The sequence below is a fragment of the Mytilus galloprovincialis genome, chromosome 11 (assembly GCF_965363235.1).
Source record: "Mytilus galloprovincialis chromosome 11, xbMytGall1.hap1.1, whole genome shotgun sequence".
In the NCBI taxonomy this organism is placed as follows: domain Eukaryota; kingdom Metazoa; phylum Mollusca; class Bivalvia; order Mytilida; family Mytilidae; genus Mytilus; species Mytilus galloprovincialis.
Window position 1 is genome coordinate 20,811,626 of NC_134848.1, and position 19,571 is coordinate 20,831,196.

The following is a 19,571-nucleotide window of genomic DNA, read 5'->3' on the forward strand; positions in this document are numbered from 1 at the left end:
TATTATTTTTAATTTTAGTTTCTTGTGTACAATTTGGAGTTTACTGGTATGGCGTTCATTGTCACTGAACTAATATATATTTGTTTAGAGGCCAGTTGAAGGACGCCTCCGAATGCGGGAATTTCTCGCTGCATTGACGACCTGTTGATGACCTTCTGCTGTTGTCTGCTCTATGATCGGGTTGTTGTTTCTTTGACACATTCCCCATTTCCATTCTCAATTTTATGTATATTTCTTTTCCAGGTGGCAGTGACAGTGGCAGTGGCAGTGGCGGTGGCAGTTTAGAATACAACAACTTGACCGTTTATTTGGGAACAATAAGAGAAAAGACCATGACATTAGCTATAGCAATACTTGGCAAGCTGACCAACCAGCTGTGCAAGAAGAAAATGTTAGATTCATCTCTTCAGCTGGACAACAATGATGTTCTTGAAATATTTAAAATTATTTGATATCCGAATTTAAAGGACATGTTAAAATGGTAAAATATCATTACCCGAGGAGCAGAAATTGTCAATTGTTAATTCCATTACAAATTATTTAGATGAAAGAAAAAAATATAAATTGAACACTCTGAATAACTTTTATATTGTGTTGTTTTAATAATTACAAGACAGACTGTCATCGTGAAAGAACTTGGAATTTTGTAAATGTAGTGTAAAAACGAAATTTGATCAACTGGATGATTCATAGCCTGCATCAAGGAAATAGGAGAGTGACGCAATAAACTAAAGGATTCATACTCTGCAATCGCATAATAGGAGGGTCTGGAAATACACTGGGAGAGATTCGTAGACTAGCATTAATAGATGATAGGCGGATAAAAAATGAAGTGAACAAGTTGAGATTATTAACTATAATTGCATTAAATTTTATAAGTAATGAATTATATTTTCTAATTTGTTGGAAGAAATTTCTTTCAAGAAGGAACATTAAATGAAGTGAACTTTCTGTGTTTAACAAATGGGAAAAAAATTGTAAATATATTACAAGTTTTTATATTTGTTGGAAAATTTTTTGAAAGATTTGATATTACTTTGAAGAAATTTCTTCCAACGTGAGAGAGGATGAAAATGAAGTGAACAAGTTGAGTTTATTAACTAAAATTGCCTACTTTGTTTTAAATGAATTTTTTAATTAGTTGGAAGAAATTTCTTCCAAGAAGGAACATTAAATGAAGTGAACTATCTGTGTTAAACAAATTGAAATTGATATGTAAATATATTACATGTTTCCATATTTAATGGGAGAAATTTTGAATGTTTGATATTACTTCTTCCAACTTGAGAGAGGATGAAAATGAAGTGAACAAGTTGAGTTTATTAACTAAAATTGTATATTTTATTGGAATGAATTTTTTAATTTTTTGGAACAAATTTCTTCCAAGAAGACCGGAAAGTTTTATGAAAAAAATGAAGAGAACGAATATTGCTTTCCATTTTATTAATATATAGGTTACTGTTCTTCATTTCATTGTGATTTGAATGTTTTGTAAAATATGAATGTAAATTTAATATATATATCTAATAAAATAATCATATTAATGATGTTTTTTTTCCTCCATGTGTTCCCTTTGCCAGAGAAGAAATTTCTTCTAACACTATTTGTTTACAAAAAATACCAATCAAAAGCAGAATAATAGCATCCGAAATTGCAAAATTAGGTATATTCACAATAACAGCGAATTTCGACCTCTAAAAAGGACATTCTTGGATTTTCCTTTTTTATTTTGGACTCTCTTTACGGTAATCTATTTCTTGGGTAGAAAATCATTAGTATTTAAAAAAAATAATCCGAAGCAGTTTAGCATTTTACTTGTAATTTTATTAATGAAAAAATTGTCATCCCAAATGACAGCGAAAGGAAATGTTTACCTCCTTCGATATGTTACACAGTTTGATCATTCGGAGCACTATGTTATGGCTGTTGTTCGTTTAGTTCAGTCTTTAGTTCAGTCTGTATGTTTCTATTGTTTTCTGGGTCGTTGTTTGTTTCTTCTATTGTTTTCTGGGTCGTTGTTTGTTTTGTCTATGGTCAAGTGTTGTCTGGTTTTATTCATTTGTTTAGTTCTAACTTGGTATCATCTCCGATTTTCCATTTCATTTAAGTTGCAACATTTGCATATATCATTCGTGTCTGTATCAAATTTTTAACCCGAGTTATTTGAATCATTGAACCAATTATGTATATGTTCGTTTAGGACTTTTACATTTTTTTGTCATTTAAGTTTTTTTTAATAACTCATAGGGTGGCTGAGTGATCTAAGAAGTTGTACTACTATGTCACTAGCATGTCAACACTGTGGCTGTCAGTTCAAACCACTCACGTGACAGTTTCATGTTCAACTCAAGTCTTGATTGACAAGGATTGCCACTTTTCCTGTCATTTCCTGTCAATGGTTCTCTCAGGGCACTCTGGTTTCTTCTAACAGTAAAACCTGACCTCCACGCAATAGCTTATAGTGTTGAAAGTGGCGTTTAAACACTAAAAAGTCAATAACCATTCAATCAATAACGCACATCCTTTTCTGCTGATTAAAGATTCTTTTGAAGTTTAATTTTAAGGAGTTAACCAGCATCAAACAACCTTCATTACTACTGTTGTAAATTGAAAATTGACACTTCTTGGTTTATAGGTTGAATATCAATTAAGCAATATTGTACTGTATAATTGAATGGTTTTGGAATTACCGCTTGATATTTGAATTATAATTATCGCTGTGGGAATTCTTATAATGATGTGTGAAGTATAACTAATTATAGAGTACATTGTCCTTTTTATATTTCCATTTCATTAGATTTTTGTTTCAATTTATTTAAAAAAAAAAAAAAAAAAAACAATTTAAAAAAACCCGGAAACACAAATTAAAAAAATGGTTTGATATCAGAGATTTTGTTTGTCTCCCACGTATAGATGGCCCTAACATCATTTGACACAACTGTCTTGTAGTTCGGGATTTCATTGCTCTTCAACTTCCTTATTCATTTGAATTTAAGCCTATTTTGAATCGAACGTCATTAATTATTCGTATGTAGAGGAAACACGTGTCTGGATTGATAATTCATAATCCATGTATTTTAATTTGATTATTATTACTGACCATAATCGTAAGGAGAAGTTGCGCATGTATAAATTTGGGAGATCCATTCTAACACCTTACGAGGAAAAAACAGATTGGCGCCGAGAGAAAACCATAAGCGAAGAACGTACAAACATTAGTCAACTAAAATCTGCAAACAAACTTAAAGATTTAGAAACCTTACACACACCTACAACCTAGATAATGAAGCATAGCAACAGACACCTCATTGGACAGTTTTTATTTGAAAAAACTGTTCCCCTGTTCAGTAGAGGTTTATTTCTAGTATCATTTTGCATACCACTGATAATGGCTTCTTCATTCTTCGAATATACATTTATTTGCATGTGTTATTCTAATATTTTGTGTGTTAACTTTTCCTTTAGAAAAAAAAACCAACATATGATTGTTTTAATATGACTTTTTGTATGGCTTGAGCAATCCAATTTCTTGTTGGTTTTTATATAAACAATTTTTAAGCCCTAGTCACCAAACTAATATTTGACAAACCAATACTGACTGACATTTCAATATTTCATAGAAGTTTGCGTTCATCCTCAGACTAATCAAAAATAGCTTAAAGCTACCCTAAACTGATGAAATATAATTTAGTTTTTTATCATTTCTTAGAGGATTCTTGATATTGAATTGTGAACAATTTGATTATGACAATTTTTTCCAAGTATATCGGTTTAAAATGTCTGTCTTGAAGATAGTCTAAAATGGTAACCAAATATTAAATTAACAATGTACTATAGCAAAATCAAAATGTACTCAAAAACACAAGAACATTGAATTGCGTTTCTCAACATAATTTCAACATATTTTCAACATATTTTAACATTAAAACTATTTCTTAAAAAAGGTTTAAATACTTGATTTGTATTCTTATAATTTTTCATTTATTTATCTAATTATTTTTATTTATTTATGTATTTATTTATATTTTGTATGCATGTTTTATACTTCAATGTAACCATTGTACATACATGGTTTTATGAGACATAAACTATCTATCATTTGGAATAAGAAGTATGTTGATGGAAGGAACACAACGTGTTAGAATCCTACGATTCGAGGACGTAGTCACCAAAGCTTTTATTCATATCCATACCTCCTTTGTTTTTTCTCTCAAATATTTTGGCACAATTTTTTGAAAATTGTGGTCCTCAATGCTTTTCAACTTTGTACTTGTTTTGCTTCATAACGATTTTGATCTGAGCGTAACTGATGAGTCTTATGTAGGCGAAACGCGCGTCTGGCGTATTAAAATATAAGCCTGGTACCTTTGATAACTTAATTTTAACCCCATATTTCCGTTTGATTTCAGACATATCAAATTAGAAGCAGAGTTGGCTGAAATGAATTGGAGAGTAAAATGGGAAGATATTATGTTTGGGACGATGGAAAACGACAAAAAACTCCGTCGCCAAGGGAGTACTCTTAGTCTTACCAGGGTGAGTAAATACATCTGGTCAGGAAATTACGTGTTAACAAGAATCACAAGATTTATCCGAATCGAACACTTCTACATTATCTAGGTTAATGCAGCGGTATGTTTGGTTAATCTTAAACTTACGGGACTATTTACCTTGAAAAGGTTAATGGTATGCATACTTGTTGTGCCACTGGAACCCGAAAGATCATCAAGCATACAAAGGTTGATTGTATTCATAATTGAGAATTAAAAGATTTTTAACTTTAATGTTCATAACATTGACAAGGAATCCAAGATAGCTTATCTACATATGTTTTCACAACGTGACACATTAAAGATGTAATGCAGTGGATATAAGTAACGTTACCCTTATCAACAAGACTTAATAATGAAAAGAGATGACATAAATATGCCCTTTTCTGAAGCTGTTTGACCAGTTCCAGAGGATGAAATTCTCCTAGCAGATACTTCCTATATATTATTGTGATGTAAAATATTCTATTTATATCAAGCCAAGTAAATAATTGATTATTATTATTACCAATGTCATCCATAAAAAATTTTTACTAGGTCTTTGTTCATTCGTTTAGTGAGTGGTAGGTGTATTGTTAAGCAATGAGTTTTTTTTTTTACTATTGTAGGACGTTTATGTAGGTATTTTTGCGTCTAATCTGGCATTAAATGGCATGCTTACTAAGGGAAGTGATATAATAATTACTACGCTTTGTGTTTCATATTAATGAATGGCTTTATCAGTATAATTGTTCCAAAAAAAATGTTAAAAATATCTCACTCTTATAAATTTTCTGACACCGGGTCAAATCACTTTTACACTACGGATCACTTGGATTCAGTAATTTCAGCTTGCTAATCACAGACAGTTTAGTTTGTCAAGTCAATATTTTATAATATTTTGACTTAAAAAAAACCCATAGCTTATATTCTCAAATCTAATGATAAGAGTAAAAGCAGAAAAAATGTTTTAAACCAAACCCAATTTCAAGGTGTTGTGTGAACAATTTTGAAAAGGTAAATAAAGGCAACAGTAGTATACCGCTGTTCAAATAATAAATAAATTATAATAAACCATCATGCATTAGATTCAGAATTGGTAACTTAAGATCTTAGATCAACCTCAGATGATTTAGGATCACAGAATCAATCTGGCATGTGGAATATAAATAACTTTAATCAGATTTGTATGCCCTATTTATGAGCATTATGTTTTCTGGTCTGTACGTCCGTCCGTTTGTTCGTCCGTCTGTCCCGCTTCAGGTTAAAGTTTTTTGGTCGAGGTAGTTTTTGATGAAGTTGATGTTCAATATACTTGACACTTAGTAAACATGTTCCCTATGATATGATCTTTCTAATTTAAATGCCAAATTAGAGTTTTTATCCCATTTTCACGGTCCACTGGACATAAAAAATGATAGTGCGGATGGGGCATCAGTGTACAAGGGACACATTCTTGTTATCAATTAAGATTTAAACGCTATGTTGGAAGGGATTAAGCAAAAATGATATTAAAAAGTTTGCTGGTAAGATAAAATTTTATAGACATACATTTCAAAGTCGCTGCTACATGTATGTGTTCAAACGTTTATTAACATTTAACATTATGTTTTAACATAGGATACTCATAAACGCTCATCAACTGAGGTAATTGTATTGAGCTGCTCTTACTCTAGTATATGTTACTATCTTCCTTATGCACTTTATGTATTTTCAAATTTATGAAACACCCATCAATATTGATTCTCGATACAGTCCCACCAAAATAGATTATTACAATATTACAGAGTTTTCCTTCCAAAATAAGTACACCCTCTTATTATATAAAATTGCACCTGATTCTTTGTATTAGGTTTAATACAGAGAAACAAAACTACCTGTATTATCTAACAGTCTTGTAGAAATATTGAAAGGTACATTGTATATAAATATACCGTTGAAATTACATCGTCAGATTAAAGATCAACCTGAGACATGATGTACTTTTCTCCACCTGACAAGCATACCAATTTTAAGATATTTTTCATAGTTTGGTATTACCCGTTCCAAATCTTAACTTTAGAATAAATAATATACACATAACTACGTGTGTTGATCTTTAATTCAGTATGGTATAAACATTTGAATGGCATTTATATTCGTTGTGCAGCACGAGGAAGTCAATCCCTCATCATTATTTTTTTGTACGTAGGTGACATTAGTTTGAATACTAACACCCAACTAACAACTAACGGAAATTAAAAACCGTACTAATAATACGTCTTTGGTAGGTTTGTGGTTCAATTTAACAATTTATAATTTATTATAAGGTTGTTTTATAGATTAGTAAACATTACAAACTTTCTGCATGTATGGAATCAAACGCATGTTGATAAATTTCCCCCTCGATTTTTTTTAATTTATCTTAATGGCTTCTTTGTATCATGAACTTTCACTAAAATACGACGGAGGAAATCTTTACTCCACAGACCAATGGTGAGGCATGCGCAGAAGGACGTGTTCTGATTGAGAGGTCGGATACTGTTGACCAATCATGGTGCAAGTGTGGCCAGTGTGAAGAAAGCGACAGAAATCGTAGGGTTTGCTGTCGACAACTGGAACTTTTTGGCATATTTGATGATGGAACCAATTGTATAACAACAACCGAGGACTTCCGAAATGTTGTACTAAACAAAGAAGTTCTATTGGCTGTTTTCATTCACGTGATGCTGGTTCGTAGACAAAGAGGTGGAGCGCCACTGGATCTTAGCGCCTGGTGAGTATATTTTACATTAACTATCATATCCCCTGTTCTATTGCAAATACGATCACATTAGACAATTTGGAAACATACTAAGTAGGTTTCTCGAAATATGAAATATAAATAGGTAACGAAATGATTTTTTTAATTATACAAAAAGTTAACATAGAGAAACACCCAAGCATTGAAAAAAAATGTTGCACTTTTAAAAAGTTGAGAATTATGGTTGTAATATGTTGCACATCCTTTTAAACATGTTTGCCTAGTGGATTAAATCGATGTTGAAATATCATTTCTGAATCAATTTTGAAAAATATTTTCAGCCTTGCTAGCGACTAGAAAAATATTCATATTATGCAGTTTTCGATTAGGTTTACTTTATGAATGATATAAAAGTTATATGTCTGGTGTTTGCAAATGTGTGAGCTATAAACACACTATGTAACCATATAAAACCAGTTGAAAAAATAAAAACAAATAATTTAATTTTGGATAAAACGCGTCTTATGATTGGCTTATAGTGTTTTGTCTATCAGCTCATAGACATAATTATTTCATGTGACCATGACGACCTCAAAGTTTTTTCATGATTTTTTCCGGTTTGAAATGGAATTTAGAATTAAATTATATAGATTGTCTGTAATATTCGAAAATTTTCTGTCTTTTTGCGGGTTATTCAGTGTGCACCACATTTTGTTATTTTATTACTTCATAGACCGAAAAAACATCACAGTCATTCCTTGAATAAAAGTGTTTTGTTTTGATAACATTGTACCCAATTAAATAAAAATGTATTTGAGATATTTTAAGATCTGGCAAATTTGCATTTCGTATTTTATTTGTATTCATTTCTGTTAGATGATTCTGAAATGGAATGGCGTAATCACGTGTTGACCTAGAAATATGTATAAAAAGTAATATATATATATATATATAATTTTATGTATTTAGCATTATCAAAAGTCATATGTTGTTTTCACTTTAAAACTTTATTGAACAATTAGAACTGACGAAACAAATAGTAATATAGCTGAATTGTATAATACAGAGAAACACAAAACATGACAATGGCAATAATACAAATTCAACCTTTGACAAAAGAAATAAATCTTTCTATTTGAAATTAACCATCTGACAGTAATGGATGAAAAGAGATTATTAATAAAATTACATAATTCAAAAAATAACACAGTGGAGATTATGCATTACTCGAATTAAGTCATATGACAGCATAATAGTGAAATGACAAAAATTATGTGATATGGTTGTGGGGATTTCCTATTTGTTATGTAATAAAATCGGCATTACAGAGCTTAAAACATGTTCCTTTCACATCATTTGTTTAATACTTCGAATAGACATATATACAATACAAATGAGTTCTTTTATTGTCTACATATAGGTGTGTGTAAGCTAAAGACTAAAATCCAGTGTCAGTTTGATATTGGGAATATATCAAGTTGTCTTTTTCTTTCGTGAACATATCTTTCGTCATTGTTGATTCTAGTATTTTCTGTCTGTCTGTCGATCAACAGTTTGTTTTCAAGTCACCATACAATGCATTTGAGTTGTCAAGATATAGTTCATATTTTTTTATTGCAACCCTTCTTTCTTTTAAAAAAAAATTCAGATGAAAAAAGATCGATAAGATTATGGTTAGCCACTGATAACGTTTAGTGAAGTTTTTATTATTCCACCTTCGGTTACTTCTCATTATAGATAATATTATAAAGTAATCAGTTAACAGGAAGGTAGTCTATTGTCAATTAATCAGTGTTAGATACTTAGACTACTCATAAGGCGATAACATACCGCTATTTATCTTTACCATTTAATGGTCTCTGTGGTAACTTCCCGTCTCGTTAAGATTCAGATGAATGGCATCAAAGAAGAGAAATACAAAACAGAAGATTTAGGTTTTACTGTTTGGAGAATTCGTACATCGTAGATGGTAGATTTTAGATTTCTTCTGTTTAATTTATTCCAAACCTTAATAAATTTTGAATAATATAAATCTTTGTAAACTGTATAGACCCCTGGTTGTTTTTGATTCAATAATAAGTCATTTTCTATTTGCAAATTATAAGTTAATGCGTTTTCAAATATTCTCGTGTCATTTGTATTGAAAAGTTGAGAAATTTTAATGAATATTATTCCATTCTTCTTTTATTGTTAATCTTTCAAAAAAGGACTGAAATAACTTGAAATCGTGCACTTTTACCAATTGCAAAGTATAATTTGTTAATTTTTTTATCATATTGCAAGCACCAGACATTGTTTATATAATAATGGTTCATTGACATTATGTATATGTTTCAACTTTCTTATGGCAACATACCGTTACTTCTGTTAAACACATACAGATATCTTTAATGCTCTTTATTAATGATATATTCGTGATATCCAACAATTCGCTGTTTCCATTCACAAAAAGAATATTGGGTTATTTTATATTTCGTATTCCAACTTAAAAATGGCGTCATAAATTTGTAGAATTGATAAGAGTTTGCAACATAAATTGTACGCTTTTAAAAATATAGGCATACAATGAACTATCTTTCGATTTGGAAACGGCGAATTAAATATGTGTTGTTTATTTAAAATGCGCCTTTAGTTTTTTCAGCTCGGTTATATATTCTTTCCAGCAAACTCCGATTGATGGCGACTAGACAGTTCCTTTGTTGGATGCATAGGGGGCAAAAGTTGAAGAAAGAAAGTAGGATGTCGATACCGTCATGTGTATCACGTGCCATTCATATGAAGTTCCCGGATGATGTCATCGAAGTTTCATCAACTTCAAGAGGGAGTTGTACAACAACTACTCTAGCAGAGATGATGCCCCTGGAAATACAGACATAAAAAACTAGTTCAGATAGCTGCATGCTTCAGAAAAAAAAACAAACAAAGGAATTTCTTTTTTAAATTGTGTTATGTATAATTTGACGGACTTTATTAATTAATAAGATATTAATATCATGTAGACTTAGATTAAAAGACATGACGCTCCAACATCACAAGCACGAGTATTCAACCATTTTCACTTGTATGTTTTAGGCTGATCGTTTTTAGTCTGTTTCAAATGCTTGAAATGCTAAAAGAAAACGTTTCTTTTGAAATCAATTAAAAGGTTTATTTATATTTGTGGTGAAGTAAAAAAATGGGCGGTCTTCCAGATCATCATACAATGGTGCATTGTAAAAGAAATGTTAAGAACTCAACTTTTATTTCGATACATCTGCTTTCTATATTTTTGTTACGCATAGTTTAATATTTAAGACCACAAATATTAAAAATCAATACTGGGTACAAGGTCACATTCTAATCTTATCATCAAAGATATATAGTTAAATATAATTGATATCTTTATCTTTAAGCTTAGTTATTATTTTTAGCATAGCATTAATAATATTAACCGTTATAGTGACATATATATATATACATATATATTATTTATTTTTGACCATTCGAAGATCTTGATCAGCCATATCTACATTGTATTCAAAATGTTTGCGTGAGATTTTGTTTTTCTGGTATTAGGGGTTATTTTTGCTCATAAACATTTGGCAGCATATTCATTTTCATTTAGGGTTTTTATCGCTAATATTGTAAATGCATGTAACATATTTAATACAAGTATCAATTGATATGCAAGCCATGTGTATGTTGGAATGGATAAGCTGCGTCAGTTGTCCATTTAAAAGCCAACTGCCAATGTAAACAACCGGAGGATATATAAGTAAATTAAAATATACTTATTTATAAAAAAAAATGGAAGGAAAACTGAAAAACTGAAAAATGGAACGAAATTAGTTTTTGAATAATGAAATATATTACTGCTTTTTGTTTATAAAAGAATTTACGTGGTTTATAACAAGATCGTTCAACAAATAACTGTTAAAAAGAATACCTCGAGTTTAACATGTAATTCGTGACAAGATAACAAAGTATTGGGATTTGTTACCGACGGTTTAAGATTTTCCAGAAGTTTACTAAAATTGATATTAAAACATAATGTATCAATGAAATTGTGTAGCAAATAACAGTTTATCCATGCAGATGTTTTCAATAAATTAAGGGAGTTAATATATTTTTGGTCAAAATAACATTGCGTGTAGTGTGTATGCACATTACGAATGTTTAGATAAATGTATGTTTCATGGAAAATCCACAACTACAAAAAATATATGTTTTATTGGCAGACAATTGAAGTAATTCTTTAGCTAAATAAGGTTTAGGTGCTTTTTAGTAGAATACTCTAATTTCCGGAAAAAATACCGTAAAATTTTACCATTTTGAGAGTATATATATTCTATGTATCGTGTGTTATATTATAAACTATATAGATAGACTATGTAGACTTTTAAGCCGTGTATTTGTTCCTGTTCAATTTTTTTGTGCAACACACTCATTAAGAATCCCTGCTATGTACAATTTACCTTCAATGTGAATTTTGACATTTATTTAAGGCATTTATTCATTTTCGAGTACCCTAATAAACGAAATCATTTTCTGAGGATCATGATGACGCATAAAAAAATCAAATGTTTCATGAAAAGACAATCCTTGTAAACATTCCAAATGCATTTAGTGTTTTTGTTTGAATATTCAAAGCTTTTGTTATTGCATTTTGATCTCCGAAAGGGATATATTATCTTCATCAACAAGTTATAGCCGTTAATTTACTCCTATAAAATACATATGATATGTTCTGCATTGCATAGTGTTTAGTTTACTTAAAACAACTTCGATGACAATTTTCACATTAGAAAAGAGAGATAATAAGGAAAAAGACACCATTTTAGCTCAATGCTCGTGCTATCCTTTATATACAAACATTTTGTTTGTTTCGGTTTAGTTTTGAATCTTAATTTTTAGTTTTCATAGTTAAAAATATAACATACTAGACGTACCTTTATATATTAGTTAAAAAGTCTCTGTACTTAATATGGAGTGATTTTCCTTTCTTTTATCAATCAAATAAAATTCAGGGTTGCATACAACTGTTTAATATGTATTTATGTCAGTGTACTCAAAGATATCTCATATTAATTTTATCTTTTTTATCTTTTTTCTTTTATTATGCTTCTTTATGAATATGCGTTTCATGGCTTTTTGAAATGTTAAAAATCCTTGCAATGCCAACCTTCAAAACATACAAATGCTTGTTTCAATTGGTTGAAGTTGAATGTATAATTTAGTTGATATTACGCACAATTTAGAGAAAAAAACAACTTGCCATATTTGTTCCACTGCCTTTATCATAGGAATTTTATTTTTGTAGAAACTTTTTCAGTTAATTACGGCGTTTGGTTTTCGTCATTGTCATACGTTTTCAAGTTATCATAAAAAAGAAGTTTTGTGAGTATTTATATAAGTTAAGAATTTAGTTTAACAATTTCGCTACGAATTATAATAGTGAAATGGTTCTAAACGCGGGGGATATAAAATTTGAATAACACGCAAGATTTGTTAGTTTTTATTTTAGCTTGTAATAAAAGGGTAACGTAGCTATTATTCTGACTAAAAAAAATTTAGGATTTAAATGATCTGTGATGAAAATTCATATTTCATTTATTTGAACTGTTTATTTGATAAAGCAAATAAACTCCACATGTATAAAATCAAATTGTATCTGTTTTTATTTAAGCATTATTTTCAGTATTATACCTCTAAAGGCGGGTATTTTATGTTTTGTCATATCATTTATATACTGGTCAGTAATTGTTTTTCAATGTTATATTTTGTTATTGTTTTATTAGTATATTTTTATGTAGTTTAATCATGTTCATATGATTGTAAATTGATGTTTTTGAAATATATTCTGTAGTCTGCACAAACACAATTCTCTTTCCTTTTTTATGGAAAGATGGACAACTCTTCCTATACATATGATAACAATCAGCTTGGAAATCAATGTATTTTGTAACGGCCTTGTTTATTGAACCGCAATTGACTTTTGCATTGTTTTGTATCTATTACCGTTTTAATTAAACGATACAACTCTAAAAGTATTTTGATCAGTGCGGGTAGTGTTTTATTCAGGAATCATTTGATCAGTGCGAGTAGTGTTTTATTCAGGAACCATTTAAGTTAACTCAATCTTCAACAAAAGTCACAAAGTGTCTGGCTAAAACGTGTGATTCCCTTTGCTCTTACTGGGATATTATCATGCTTGGAATAATTTAACCTTCTTTTAACGACATACTGTTTTCTTTGAAATCTAATTATGTTGAATGACAAAATGTTAATTTAAAAAGATTTGGATGGAGAGTTGTCTCGTTGGCACTCACACCACATCTTCCTATATCTATTGATATCTTGTTTTTACTAAAAGAAATGGAGCGTAGATTAATCTGTCGTTGAATTTTTACGAATTGCTAGCTATTCATCAGATATTGTTTTTCACATATAAGTCACCATGCGTAACTGCCTAATAAGTACACCCCTTTTTTAAATTAAACCATTAAACTCATATGATCGTTTTAGAAAAGACAATTATAGGAATTTGTGGTCTTCAATGCTCTTCAACTTCGTACTTCTTAAATTTTTTAACATTGTTTTATTCGAGCTTCACTGATGAGTCTTATGTAGACACAACGTGCATATGATACAAATAGAAAATGTCAATCTATTTATTTATCTGGTAACTATGATTAGTTTACACTTAGATATACCCGATCAGGTAAAATGGTAAAACCAATAAATTTAATGAATATAAGAACTAAAAGGAAATATCAAATCAGTAGCCATATTCGAATAATTATGATGTAATACAAATTGATAAAAACTGTTTATCGATGCTCTATAATGCGTTTTGCCCATGCTTAGTCATTTTTTTAATTATAAGCATACGCTTTGTGTAATTTGGATCTGCACATCTGTATACTTTTTATTCATATATTTTTATTTAGGCATTATTATATTTATTCTCATTACTTTCACTGTTACTGTTTTAATAAAATATTATATCAGCAATTGTTTATGTATATGACTTTAAGATGAGCCAAACATTTTAATGTTATGCAAACATTGATTGGTATTATGAGCTTGTTTTATTTTGATGCCAAATAGTGGGGAGGTATGTATAGCCAGTAAAGGTCGTTAAAAACTTCATCTTGTTGGAGGTTAATTATTTGGTATACTCAATATCTCAATTGGAGTGTTGATGAATTATATTTTGGATCTCGTGTACAACTAATCTGAACCAGGGTTGACCACAACTAGACTGTGTATGGTCACTTGTAATCATTGCATGCTCACATATAGGTGGTATTCGCTGGTTTTTATGTATTTTAGTGTTGGTGATAAAAAAATCCTTTTGCAAACATCATGAAAATTTCATTGAACATCAAGCGATGCCAAACAATAACAAAAGAAATTTTAAAAAACGCATTTGTATTACCTTACGAAAACGATAACAAAATGTTTTGCAACATGACCTGTCTTTTTCAATGAACAGTCTGCAGTTCTTTGTACATGTACATGGTATACTATACAATTTGAAACATGAGTGTTCCACGGTATATTCCGAGCGCAAAATTGGTTGACAAGTAACCGCGAAAATAATCAATCATAATTCGCATGTTTTCGTACATCAGGATCATTAGCTTTTCATGAAGCTTTACATAACATTTTTGTTGTTTATTATAATGTTATTTTGTAAAGCGCTTCAATGGGTTTTTATGGTATCATTGGGCACGTTCGTCTTTTAAAATTCACCTTTCTTGTTTTTTCATCAGTACGTCTTTCAACATTTTAATGTATTATGGCTTTCTCAGCTATTATATATCTGGCCAACGTATTTCAATGTATACTTTTTGTCAATTGTATGCTTTCTATATATTTTTCTTACTGGTATGTTTCATTTATTTATAAAATATTTTTTTTATACTTAATATAATTTGAAACGAGATGTTTCGAAATAGTTTGTTAAATATCGATTGTATTCTAATTATAAACGTAACAAAGTATGACGTGCCGTTTCCGATTCATCGCGTAGCCAAAAACCGAAGTTACGTCAAGTCATTGGTTAGATTTCAATTGTATAATTGTCAGCCAATCAAAACATTTTAAAGTTCATTAGATAAAAAAAACTTTACCCATTATGCATTAGATTCACGACCTGCGATTTTCTATACATTCTTGAATGAAACAATTTACGATGATCAAAACTTATTAATGTAGCAATGCTATTTTTCTTAACAGCTTCAATATCTTTTATGTTGTAAAGCGAGATTTTAACTTCCTGTCTGACATATTAATGATTTAAACTTACAAACATAAATGAAAAGAAATTTTAGCAAATTCAAGTAATATCTTTCTAGGAAGATCGTTTATAAAATGTTACATATTCAGATTATTCATATTACATGACAAGTGCGTTTATTTTATATTTCAGAAACTTTCAATTGCAAGTTCCTGTTCAAGAGATACAATTGCAGTTCACTTAAGTGATGTTGGGCAGCGACAGCTATTTACAAAGACCGGGTATTATAGGGTTAGTACATGCATAATTTGTATTCATACCTCACCTAAACATTATAACTAATCAAAGCATTTACTAAATTTTATCATCGGTATAAGGAAATAATTTGTAAATATAACTCAACATGCAGATATCTTATATGTTCAGGTATTTCACATCCAATCTTTTATGGTAATATTCTTCACAAAGCACAAACATGTCAGTATTCACCTCAAAAGCTTACAAAACCTTTAAACAGACTTATTAAGAAGGGATATAGATGCGATACCGTTGTCAGGTCATTAAAGATTGCATATTTTGGTTTTAATATTGATTCACTTATAGGGTCTTTGCATCGGAACTAAACACATTTATTTAAAAAACAGTTGTTGGCATGACACGGGTTATGTTCTCATATATTTTATGAAAGTATGATACTAAACCCCTAACGGGAGGGATTGTGCCTGATTTTCATATGATGAAGACATATTCTTTCAATCAGTTTAATTGAGGTCTCGAGCTGGCACGTCAGTTAACTGCTAGTAGTCTGTTGTTATTTTTGTATTATTGTCATTTTATTTATTTTCTTTTGTTACATCTTCTGACATCGGACTCGGACTTCTCTTCAACTGAATTTTAATGTGCGTATTGTTATGGATTTACTTTTCTACATTGGTTAGAGGAATAGGGGGAGGGTTGAGATCTTATAAACATGTTTAACCCCGCCGCAATTTTGCGCCTGTCCCGTCAGGAGCCTCTTGCCTTTGTTAGTCTTGTATGATTTTTAATTTTAGTTTCTTGTGTATAATTTCGGAGTTCAGTATGACGTCCATTATCACTGTACTAGTAAACATATTTTTTATGGAGCTAGCTGAAGGACGCCTACGGGTGCTGGAGTTTCTCGCTACATTGAAGACCCATTGGTGGCCTTCGGCTGTTGTCTGCTCTATTGTCTGGTTGTTGTCGCTTTGACACATTCCCCATTTCCTTTCTCAATTTTATTATGTGGTTCAATTCTTGTCTTTAAGTCTAATTGGGATAGTTATAACTTAATTTCAAGTTAAATTTATATTACTTTGATATTGCAAAAACAAATATCTGTTTTAATATCATAATTATAGGAATAAAATAGAAACAGACAAGCAGACAAGTAAAATAAAATACCAGGGTCTTGTTAAGCTAAAAGATTGGCGAAAGAGACCCGGATGACAGTCAAACTCATAGATTTAAAATAAACTGACAACTCTAAGGCTAAACAATAAAAAGACAAATAGACAAATAATAGTACACAAGACACAACATAGAAAACTGAAGATTAAGCAGCACGAATCCATTCAAAAACCGAGGGGTGATCTTGGGTGCTCCGGAAATGTGCAGTTAAGATTTATTTTATTTATGAAGCCATACGATAATCTGTAGTTGCATTCATCTACGTAAGACATTATAAGCTCATGGCCAAGTGACAAAAGCAGTACCAATTGTACGACATAAGATACACACGTCGACAATATATGTGTCTTCAGTGATACTCAACGGCCAAATAATTTTGTAAGCCAACCCCGAATACAAAATCACACAAATTTTAACATGTTTAATGTTTCTTTATTATATGTTTATACTTCTGATATGGTATTAATTTCTAGTCATTTGCCATTTTCAGGGAGCCATAGTAGCTATTAAAAGTATAGATAAATCAAATATCACAATAAACAAGCCATTGCTATTGGAAATTAAAAAGGTGAGTTCGAATAGTATTTTTTCATCGAAAATATTAAAAGCAATACATAAGCTCCACTTAATTCAGGCAAAAATGACTTACACTAAATAACAGTTAGAATTTATCTTTCCACTGCAGGTTAGAGCGCATAAAATTTAGAATTGTCCGCTCTACGCTTAGAATGGACGTGACCTCTCCTCTTTTTCATATCAAAATGAATTACACATAATAACTTAAATATTTTTATGTTTACAATATTTACATACACGCTTTAATCCGACTGAACAGGAATTGGTTGTGGAAGATGGACAAATGTTATAGAGTAGGATTATTTAGGTCATGACATATATATATAAGTACGTCTGAGTCAGTGACAACTCTACAACAGATGTATCCATCAGATCGCCATCAATGATGGTGATACATGGCTGTGTATATATATATATATATATATATATATGGAATGTTGCTGTACTAAATTTAGAAAAATTGTCTCAAATGCTTGGCTGTGTGATGTTTATGCTTGAAACGTTTCATTTTGTTAGATTTTTTTTGACTCGATTGACATGTACATGTTTATAATAATGAAAACAACACTGTATTATGTGCTATGTATGCACTTTTCCTTATTAACTTCATCATTTGCTAAAATATTTATTTTTTAACAGATTAAAGATCTGCAGAATGACCATATTGTTCGTTTTCTCGGTGCTTGCATCGACCCTCCAAACATGTGTATTATAACAGAATACTGTCAGAAGGGCAGCTTACAGGTATTTACAATAACAAATTGTACGCTTTCTCTGTGCGTGCATTAACCCTCAAACATGTGTTTTATAACAGAAGGGCAGCTTACAGGTAAAAATACTAGCTGATTGAGAAGCATAGATAATCCACTTTGTTTTGGACTTAAGTGAACTTTACAATTAAATTTGTATTTGTATTATTATAGAAACAAAATTGGGTTATCTCCCGTTTACCAAGGAAAACATATTAAAAATAACAAAAACATAACAAATAGATGATACCTTATACGCTATCTCTGACATATATACTAACGGTTAAAGTGGCGTCAGTTGTATATAAACATAAGTATTACCTTAAAACTAAGATTACCAGGTCTTTTATTTGATACACTGCGTTTCGCATACCTTCTCCTTATCAGTTGCGCCCGGGACCAGAAACTTATGGAAGATGATTTTTGGAATTGTATCTTTAGGTACATTATTAATGTGTTCAACATTGATTAAGATATAAAAAAAACATTGTTAGAAAGTACAAGTATAAGTTATGAACTAGAACGCAAGACTCTTTTTTTTTATTTACACACTTGCAATACCAAGAACCAAATAAAAGTTAATTCCAATTCCTGTTTTCATTTGTAGGATGTTTTAGAAAATGAACAGATAAAGCTAGACTGGATGTTTAGGTATTCCTTAATGCAGGATATACTTAGAGTAAGTGATAACAAATGACTTTTTTTTCCAAATGGCAATCGAAAAGTCAATAACATGACGAGAATCCCATGTGAAATAGGATCCATTTCGCTTTCGTTGAGTACCCTGGTGCTTACTGGGGGTACTTGTCGCTCAGTAATTTGGAAACGACTGGTGTTTGTCTTTTCTTCATTTTTCATCTTATTTCATAGCGCTATCAGTTTCACCTAGACCTATAACTTTATGTCCCTTGAGTATCTTTGGCTCATTTTATTTCATAGCGCTGTCAGTTTCACCTTGACCTATAACTTAATGTCCGTTGAGTATCTTTTTGATCATTTTATTTCATAGTGCTGTCAGTTTCACCTTGACCTATAACTTAATGTCCCTTGAGTATCTTTTTGCTCATTTTATTTCATAGCGCTGTCAGTTTCACCTTGACCTATAATTTAATGTCCCTTGAATTTCTTTGGCTCATTTTATTTCATAGCGCTGTCAGTTTCACCTAGACCTATAGCTTAATGTCCCTTGAGTATCTTTGGCTCATTTTATTTCAAAGCGCTGTCAGTTTCACTTAGCCCTATAACTTAGTATCTTTGGCTCATTTTTCAACAAACTTATAATATTTTGAGTAATGAAATAAAAGACATACAAAGTCCACACAATACACGTACATATTATCATT

The 19,571-nt window shown here is 30.6% G+C and overlaps 1 protein-coding gene across 12 annotated transcripts in view; it reads left to right on the forward strand.

Moving 5' to 3' along the window:
• LOC143051848 (atrial natriuretic peptide receptor 1-like) overlaps positions 1-19,571 on the forward strand; it is a 375,823-nt gene that overhangs the window by 336,616 nt on the left and 19,636 nt on the right. For 9 of the 12 annotated variants that reach the window (XM_076224835.1, XM_076224833.1, XM_076224827.1 and 6 more), the window contains exons 8-13: positions 4,410-4,536; positions 6,150-6,176; positions 15,668-15,766; positions 17,394-17,471; positions 18,119-18,223; positions 18,836-18,907. In XM_076224835.1, coding sequence (XP_076080950.1) covers positions 4,410-4,536; positions 6,150-6,176; positions 15,668-15,766; positions 17,394-17,471; positions 18,119-18,223; positions 18,836-18,907 — 508 coding nt within the window. Of the gene's footprint in view, positions 1-4,409; positions 4,537-6,149; positions 6,177-6,997; positions 7,285-9,914; positions 14,245-15,667; positions 15,767-17,393; positions 17,472-18,118; positions 18,224-18,835; positions 18,908-19,571 lie in introns of those variants that run through there. The other 3 variants (XM_076224828.1, XM_076224838.1, XM_076224837.1) reach the window with 2 other exon arrangements.